This window comes from Lytechinus variegatus, chromosome 15 (assembly GCF_018143015.1).
Source record: "Lytechinus variegatus isolate NC3 chromosome 15, Lvar_3.0, whole genome shotgun sequence".
Classification (NCBI taxonomy): Eukaryota; Metazoa; Echinodermata; class Echinoidea; order Temnopleuroida; family Toxopneustidae; genus Lytechinus; species Lytechinus variegatus.
The window spans coordinates 21,743,674-21,752,748 of record NC_054754.1 but is presented as its reverse complement, the minus strand read 5'-3'; the positions used below and the strand labels follow the sequence as shown (position 1 = coordinate 21,752,748).

The following is a 9,075-nucleotide window of genomic DNA, read 5'->3' as shown; positions in this document are numbered from 1 at the left end:
TCATCGACGTTCGGAATCTCCACTGACCGCGATACACAGTTTTCTTCGATGGGCCCAACGAAATGATAACAGCTAAGGACTTTATGTTATTCGAATATTGAACTTTCATTATTAATTTATTCTTTGATGCTATGCCATATTACTCACAGATGTGAACGTGTTGAATTTAATTATAATTAAAGATATTTCATTTGATTTGTAATCCCAATCCATTTTCTTTTTCGTGATTTGTTGTGTAAACAGTACATAGGCAATTATCTTTTCTCTAGAGTATTTTTGTCCTTTGCTTTCGCACTGGGCCTGTGACAAATGGGGGCATGTCCTTGGGATGAGAAAAAATAATTAATTGCAGTACTGTTCATAACAAATAGAATTTAAAGAATGGATTTGGAAAAGTTTATTGATTTCGGTAAAGTGTGTGGACTAGCGGGTAAAGAATTATTAGAATTTGCTTGTAAAGAACGTGACAAGGTTCTCGAAGAAAAGCGTAGAAACGAACAGATAGAAAGAGATGAACGAAGACTTAGGAGGGAAGATGATCAAAGAAGGTTAGAAGAGGTAACGAAACAAAAAGAGTTAGATTTGAAGATAAGTGAAAGTAGGAAAGTTACCACATTGGACATCGTCTGAGGGTCTTAGTAAAATCCCCTGTATGCCAGCGTTCCGAGAAAAAACGGATGAACTAGATGCGTACATAGACCGTTTTGAACGGCATGCAACTTTGAGTAAATGGCCAAAGGATTGTTGGGCGTCTGCTCTAGGCAACTTGTTGACAGGTCCCGCCCTAGATGTATATTGTTCAATAAGCGCAGAGGAGGCAACCGATTACGATCTCCTTAAGAATATGCTATTGCAATACTTTGCTCTTACGAGTGAAGGAAATTGGAAACGCTTTCGCGAAGCGAAGAAAGGCGGAGAAGAATCTTATTACCAATATGCTAACCGTTTGATTCGTTACGTCACGCGCTGCATTGATTTGAGCGGCAAAGAAAAGACATTTGATGCGTTGTTGGATGTAGTAGTTCGTGAACACATTTACGAGACATCGGAGCGTTCATTGTCTGTATTTATGCGGGAGAGAAATCCTGAAAACATTCCAGAGCTAATTTTGCTAGCTGAGCAATATAGGAGTGCGCATGTGTCAGCTACAACTGACTTCGGTAGACGCGCACGCCGTGAAGAAAGTGCTCGCAAATTGAGAGATGGTAAAAGTAAGGACTGGAGCGACAAAAGTCCTAATTCAAAAGCTTGCTATACTTGCGGTAAATCAGGTCATTTTATGGCTAGGTGTCCAAACAAAAAGGGCAGTAATTCGAGAGACGGGTCAGGCAAGTTAAGCTCGGATTCGCGTAAGCAATCAGTGAACGCATGCGTAGTCGGCGTATGTCCGGATACGTCAACACCGCAAACGCAAGATGTTGGTCCCGATTCAGCTACGGTAAAGCTGCAGTGTGGTCATGAAATTCCGTTGCTTTATACGGCTTGCACAGTAGAATCAGATATGCCCACTTGTGATGGCAGTATAAATGGCAAGAAAATAACAGTTTTGCGCGATTCAGGTTGTAGTTGCGTGATTGTTCGTACGAATTTAGTGGAGAAGGCTCAGTTTACAGGAAAAACAAAGCTATGTATGCTAATTGACCGAACAATTAGACGGATGCTAGAGGCAAGGCTGTATATTAGTACCCCATATTTCCAAGGTAATGTGACAGCATTATGTGTTGATAACCCGTTGTATGATTTAGTCATCGGAAACATTACAGGTGCCAGGAAACCTGGAGATGAGGATCAGAACTGGGCCTACACTGAGGCGAGTGACGGCGAGTCATCCATCAAGGAGGATAGATCTCCCTGTGACAGTGATCCTGATGACATAAAGGGGACACCTGTAAGAGAGCAGAGTACGCCCTCATCGTCGGAGACCACAGAAGATGATCTGTCAGGCGTTACTCAAGTACCAGACGAAAAGATACTGAATGATGTATCCCAGCCACACAGCCAGGATGATGTCATCATTCAGGAGGAACCAAGTGAGTTGATGAGTGAGTCAACTATCCATGAGGAGATGGAACAAGGAGCAGGAGTGGAGACTCGAGGGACGAAGAGACGAAAGGATCGGCCATTTATGAGTCTTGGGTCGGCGAAGCAGCAGGAGTGTACCGCTACCCGTGAAGATGTTATTGCAGCACAGAAGGCAGATGCAACGCTGAAGAAACTAAGAGATTTAGCAGAAAAGGGTGAGTCAAAGCTTGTAGGGAAGAATAGCGAAGTGAGATTTTACTTCAAGAATGGTCTTCTATTCCGTGAATACAGGTCACTAGGTAACACCCAGGGGAAGACGTTTACTCAACTGTTGGTACCCAAGCCGTTCAGATCTCAAGTTCTTCGACTAGCTCATGACTCTGCATTAGCTGGACATCTGAAGACAAGGAAGACGATTGACAGGATCCTGACGCAATTCTTCTGGCCTGGTCTACAATCCGATGTCAAGCGTTATTGTGCTTCTTGCGATGCATGTCAACGTACAATGCCTAAAGGACGGATTGGTAAGGTGCCACTTGTAATTCCCCCTTTGATAGATACTTGTTTCAAACGAATTGCAGTAGATTTGATAGGACCCCTAGATCCCATTACTGATAGAGGGAATAGGTATATCTTGACTTTGGTTGATCTAGCTACTCGCTACCCTGAGGCAGTAGCCCTACCTAGAATTGAAGCTGAGCGTGTGGCAGAGGCCCTAGTTGAAATATTCTCACGCTTAGGTGTACCTAATCAAATATTGTCTGATAATGGTACTCAGTTTGTTTCGGGAGTTATGAAAGAAGCTGCCCGATTGTTAGGAGTTAGCCAGTTTCACACTACTCCTTACCATCCAATGGCCAATGGAGCATGTGAACGGTTCAATGGGACCCTAAAGCAAATGTTGCGTAGGATGTGTCAGGAATGTCCTAAAGATTGGGATAGATACTTACCCGCGCTTCTGTTTGCGTATCGTGAGGTTCCACATGAGAGTCTTGGATACTCTCCATTTGAATTAATGTATGGGAGAACTGTTAGGGGACCCATGACTATTCTCAAGGAGTTATGGTCTACAGAAGTCCCAGAAGAAGAAGTCAAATCAATTTATCAGTATGTCATTGATTTGCAGGAACGACTAGAGTCGACTTGTGAGCTCGCTAGGAAGGAGCTTACGAAGGCTTCAACGAAGTACAAGACTCACTTCGACGTTAAGGCGAAGGAGAGGAGATTTGAGTGTGGTGATCAAGTTCTTCTACTTCTACCAACTAGCAGCAATAAGCTACTCATGCATTGGAGAGGTCCTTATGAGGTCGTGAAGAGGGTTGCTAGGAACAACTACAAGTTGATGGTGAATGGAAAAGAGAAGACTTATCACGCCAACCTACTGAAGAGGTATGTCGAGAGGGAGCATGCAGATGGTAGTCAAGAAGTTTCAGCCCCAGCTGATCAAGTTGCTGCTATCCATATTGTGGATGAGGGTGACGAGAGTGATGGTTCTGCGAGGATTATATTCCCAGCAGTTGAGCAGACCGAAAGCATCGATGACGTGGAGTTTGGCGACGACGTACCCGTCGACATGCGAACTCAGATGCAGGCGCTCTTCCGGGAATTCACAGACGTCATGACCGATGTCCCTGGGAAGACAGACATCATTAGTCATTCGGTGGAGTTGACTTCGGCCGAACACATCAGATCACGCCCCTACCCAGTACCTCAAGCACTACGACAGACGATTAGAGAGGAAGTAGAGACGATGCTTAGGATGGGAGTAATCGAAAAGTCTACATCGCCCTATGCGTCACCTGTGGTAATCGTCAAGAAAAAGGACGGGAAGAATAGATTCTGCGTTGACTATAGGAAGATCAACGCTAAAACAGTCATCGACAACGAACCAATTCCCAACATAGATCAGTTGATCGCAGATATCGGAGATGCCAAGTACTTCACTAAAATTGACTTGTCAAAAGGATATTGGCAGATACCTGTTGTCGAGGAGGACCGTGGGAAAACGGCGTTTGTAACTCCTGATGGCCAGTATGAGTTCTTGGTACTTCCCTTTGGCATGGTTAACGCCCCTGCTGTGTTTACCAGAATGATGAGGAAGGTGTTAGATGAACTCCCTCACGTCCTTCATTATATAGATGACATCCTCATCTATAGTTCGTCATGGGAAGAGCATCTGGAAGATGTAAGGAGAGTCCTATCACGATTAAGGGAAAGTCATCTCACTGCTCGACCGAGCAAGTGTCACGCTGCATGTAGCTCAGTAGAATTTCTTGGACACATCGTGGGACAAGGTGAAGTGAAACCTACACCAGAGAAGATCAAGCAAGTGTTGTCGTCATCCCGACCGACAACAAAAAGGGAGGTAAGGTCATTTCTTGGTCTAGTGGGGTACTACCGGAAATTTATTCCAAATATGGCCACCATTGCTACCCCTCTATCCGATCTCACGAAGAAAAATAGTGCTACAAAAGTAAAGTGGGAGGAAGCGCATGAACACGCTTTCCAAACGCTTAAGAGCAGGCTGAGTCATTTTCCTGTACCGGACATCGATAGCGAGTTCGTTGTGCGCACGGATGCATCTGATGTCGGCATCGGCGCCGTGTTGATGCAAACTCATGAAGAGAAATTGTTTCCCATTTGTTTTGCCAGTCGTAAGTTACTTGATCGCGAACGCTTGTATCCGATAGTGGAGCGCGAGTGTCTTGCCTTAGCGTGGGCTGTTAAGAAGTTCGCCTACTTCTTACATGGGAGGAAGTTCACGTTGCAGACGGACCACTTTCCTTTGGCATACTTGTCGCAAGCGAGATTGAAAAATCCCAGAGTTTTACGGTGGGCGTTGGCATTACAGTCCTATAATTTCCATGTTGAGGTTATCAAGGGATCTGATAATGTGGGAGCAGATTTTCTCAGTAGATGTCCCGAAGATTGAACGGTTCACAAAATTGAGTGGACTAACTTTTATAATTTGATAGCATTGAAAATCTCTAAAGCAGTAATATCATTTTGGGTTGGCGGTTATTTGTCAAGGTTAAGTGTATGAATCTTACTAATTTAGAGCTTTTCTTAAAGACTGGACATCACGTCTAGGCGAAGCGCATACGTATATGCAAAATACTAGTAAAACTTTTGTTAGGCAAATGAACTACGCCCTAAAACCCGATCCGAAGGCGTCGTGTACTGTAGGCCTATTAATTTTGGTCATTACGTTTTATTGGTTTGAATGGAGCTGACATGATTTATCTCGATTTGTTTTTGCCTTAGGGGCAATATCAACTTCATCGTTTTTATTCATTTTGCTATAATTTTAGCAGACACATAATATGGATTTGTCTTATCGACGAGCTAATCGTATTTTATGCTGCTATGTCAGGAAGGAGTTTTAGATGATTTCTATGGTGTATTTCTTAACCCACATACGTGGTAAGTCAAAATTACTTCATACGTCAAAATTACTTCATACAAGGATATTTTGATAATGTTTAAAACTAAGACGGAAATTTGCACGAAATATGGTGTTAACTTAATTGCAGATTATATGGAACTTATTTAATGTTGAATCTTGCAAATTAAAACAATTTAAAGGATTTTTGACATTACGTCCGTTTAATGGGGTTGTTTACATACTATACCTGTACATGGTTGCATGTTTGACAATTATGAAGTTTATTCTATAAGGGATTGGCATAACTAATTTGTAATGCATTTGTAAGATTGAACGTATTTTGGAAGATTACTTTATGGATATTTTGAAATGAATTTCCATCAATCAAACGTGGACACTTATTGACAACTAATTATGCAAAGTTAATTAATGAATCAATTGCGTGATTAGATCAATGTATTAGAAGTGTGGTTCCATGTTTACTATTTATCGTAGGGTTTTTAGTATCGAGTTTCTGAAGGCAGAGCCGTAGCAACAGTGAGTACTGAGGGTGCGTACGGGAACTCCGGACGGGACAGAAGTCTCGGGAATCGCCCTCCGGTGTGACGTCATAGTGATGAGTCATCGACGTTCGGAATCTCCACTGACCGCGATACACAGTTTTCTTCGATGGGCCCAACGAAATGATAACAGCTAAGGACTTTATGTTATTCGAATATTGAACTTTCATTATTAATTTATTCTTTGATGCTATGCCATATTACTCACAGATGTGAACGTGTTGAATTTAATTATAATTAAAGATATTTCATTTGATTTGTAATCCCAATCCATTTTCTTTTTCGTGATTTGTTGTGTAAACAGTACATAGGCAATTATCTTTTCTCTAGAGTATTTTTGTCCTTTGCTTTCGCACTGGGCCTGTGACAATTACAATATCATTTTAAAACCATTTTCTCGAAAAATAAGTTTATAACATTTTCTAGACACAATGCCACATGCACATTTGCATGAATTTTTATTCTCCACGCTTACTTACGTTGGCTGAAATTGGATACCCCCCCCCCCCTCACACACAGATGAAGATAATGAAGGGGAGGGAGAAAATTGAATAATAAGCGCTGTATACTCACTATCTCGGATATTTCTTCATCGCGCGACTCCGACCCCGAAGTTTCGGGAGCAGTGTCTAATCCCACTCCGATGTTTCTTTCACCTTGAGGTTGTACACCGACTGTCAAGACCTCTTGTTCTTCCTTTAGAAGTGTGGGGGTATTGCAAAGTAAATGGTGAGATGGAGAGAAAACTATTTCACAGTGAGAAAATTTTACTATTATTTCATTTTCCCCAGCATTTTAGCTTTCACAAAAAGGTAAAAATTGAAATGATATAGTATTCATGCATATGGCCTATACAGAGTTGATAAAAAGATGATTTCTGACATACTTAATAAGGTTTGCATAATTATGTGGAATGAGAAACTGAAAATTAAAATTCGATAAGCACATTCTGTGTGGCACTTCGTTTAAAAACAACATACAGAGGGCAGCATTCACGTTTATCAACCTTTTACTTCAAGTTTGATTTCTATCCGGCGGTTTTTTATTTGTTCGATATTGCAATATTATCCCGTATGATATTATTTGCTTTAACATTTTTGAATAATATCATAGTAATTTAAGTAGCCACGTTTACTAATATACTCACTCTGATATTCAGCACTATCTGTTTCTTTACTCCATTTTGATTCATGTATGAAAAGGAAATATTTGTTAACCTGGATGGATCGATTTCTAGACGAAAACCTGGACCCTTCATTGATATCTAACAAAATAAAAATAAAGGAAAATAAAGACAAACAGAGATTGATAAAATACAAACAAATATTTATCATCGACAAATCTTACATGAAACAAAATTCACTTAACAATCAAATATTTTTTTTCTAAACACGTCCATACGTAGTAATCAAATCTATAAAGCATTTTCATTTGATACAGGATAAAAGAGCAATGTAGATAAAAATGCCTTATTGCGTCAAGGGAGGTGTCGGAAATCGAACCCTGGGTTACCCTGGACATTCAAGGTGGCTATGGCACCTTGCCTTAGTTTGCGAATTGTTGCCAATAGGATAATCAGAATAAAAGGACAAGTCCACTTCAACGAAAAAAATGATTTGAATATAAAGAGAAAAATCCAACAAACATAACACTGAAAAATTCATCAAAATCGCATGTAAAATAAGAAAGTGTATTCTAAAGTTTCGCTCAATTTTACAAAACAGTTAGAAGCACATCCTGGTCTCTATGCAAATGAGCAGCTGATGACGTTTTCCACTCACTATTTCTTGTGTATTTTATTATAGGAAATATGAAATATTCTAATTTTCCCCTCATTGTCAAGTGAAACAATGATTAATTCCTCCTGGAACATGTGGAATTAGCATTGTTTAATACTATATGGTTTAGTCAAGTCGATCCTTATTGTCAAATTCGTAAACAATGAAATATTGTATAATTCAAACAACAAAAAACAAAAGAAATAGTGAGTGAGGGACATCATCAACTATTTTATCTGCATGTCACTGAATTGTGAATATCACTGTTTTGTGAAAAAATTAACATTTTAAAATGTCATAACTTCCTTATTTTACATCCGATTTTGATGAAATTGTCAGTGTTGTTCTAGTTTAATTTTTTTTGTAATTCATTCAAATCAACATTTTTTCTGGGGTGGACTTGACCTTTGAATATTAAGTCAAAATCAATACGCTTAAAGTGATCTTTGAACGGCTAAATAACTATATCAGATACTTCAAATTTCATTGTCTGATTATAAAATGCCTATTTCCTTACCTTATTCTCGTCATTCTCTCTGTCATTGGTGTTGGTTTCACAATGCTGTGTTGCCATACCTAGGAATGAAGTAGTAGAGAAAAATATTTTTTGAAATTGTCATTCAATTTGTTTTTTTTTATTCTCCAGTATATACAATATACATACTGTAATTCATAAAAATACATTTCTGACACATAAAACACATATATATGTCCTCGCAAATTTATTCGCTTTCTTCTCACCACATCATAGCTAAAATTTTCCTAAACGTTTTTAAAAAGGTTTATTAGCCTTTTAGCAAGTGAAGTATCGTTATTCTTATATATTTCTTTTTCTTGTCGATTTGTCTCTTCTCTAATCTTTCCTAATTTGCATAAAATAGAAAACCAATCAAAATAATGGAACGTCATGCATTCGACAACACTACAAACCAGTCTAGACGGTGGTTTAATTATTCTTCCTTTTTGCCCTATCAGAGTCTACGGGGCTAATCAATACGGAATCGTATTACATTTGATTTTTTATTTTTCTGTTATGAGGGTATAAAAATAATGATCAAAGTCCAAATGATCTATTAGTCATGCATGCTAGCTGTAGAAGTTCTTTTGTATATTATGGCAGAGCGGTCCTATAGGCCATACTGTATGTTATGCATGTTGATAATCATAACGGGATTATTTCCACTGCAAGTAGACTGTGGATATATAATGTACAATTTCTTCATTTATTGGAGTCATCATGGATTGGAATAAATTCATTATAAAGGTAATACAATTTACTTGTTTTGGTAGTCGTTTGTCGAATATTATAGAATAAGTTTGCCTTAGTCTC

The 9,075-nt window shown here is 39.3% G+C and overlaps 1 protein-coding gene across 1 annotated transcript; it reads left to right on the top strand.

Annotated features, from left to right (window-relative positions):
* Positions 1-628: 628 nt before the first annotated feature.
* On the top strand, positions 629-6,330 carry LOC121429309. The gene is made up of 2 exons (XM_041626314.1): positions 629-5,445; positions 5,903-6,330. Exon 1 carries the CDS (start codon positions 653-655, stop codon positions 4,952-4,954), a length of 4,302 nt encoding a protein of 1,433 aa, XP_041482248.1. The 5' UTR covers positions 629-652; the 3' UTR covers positions 4,955-5,445; positions 5,903-6,330.
* The last annotated feature ends 2,745 nt before the right edge of the window (positions 6,331-9,075 follow it).

What these genes read in the sequence shown, in the direction of transcription:
- LOC121429309 (XM_041626314.1), top strand. Translation starts at nt 653, where the DNA reads ATGCCAGCGTTCCGAGAAAAAACGGATGAACTAGATGCGTACATAGAC.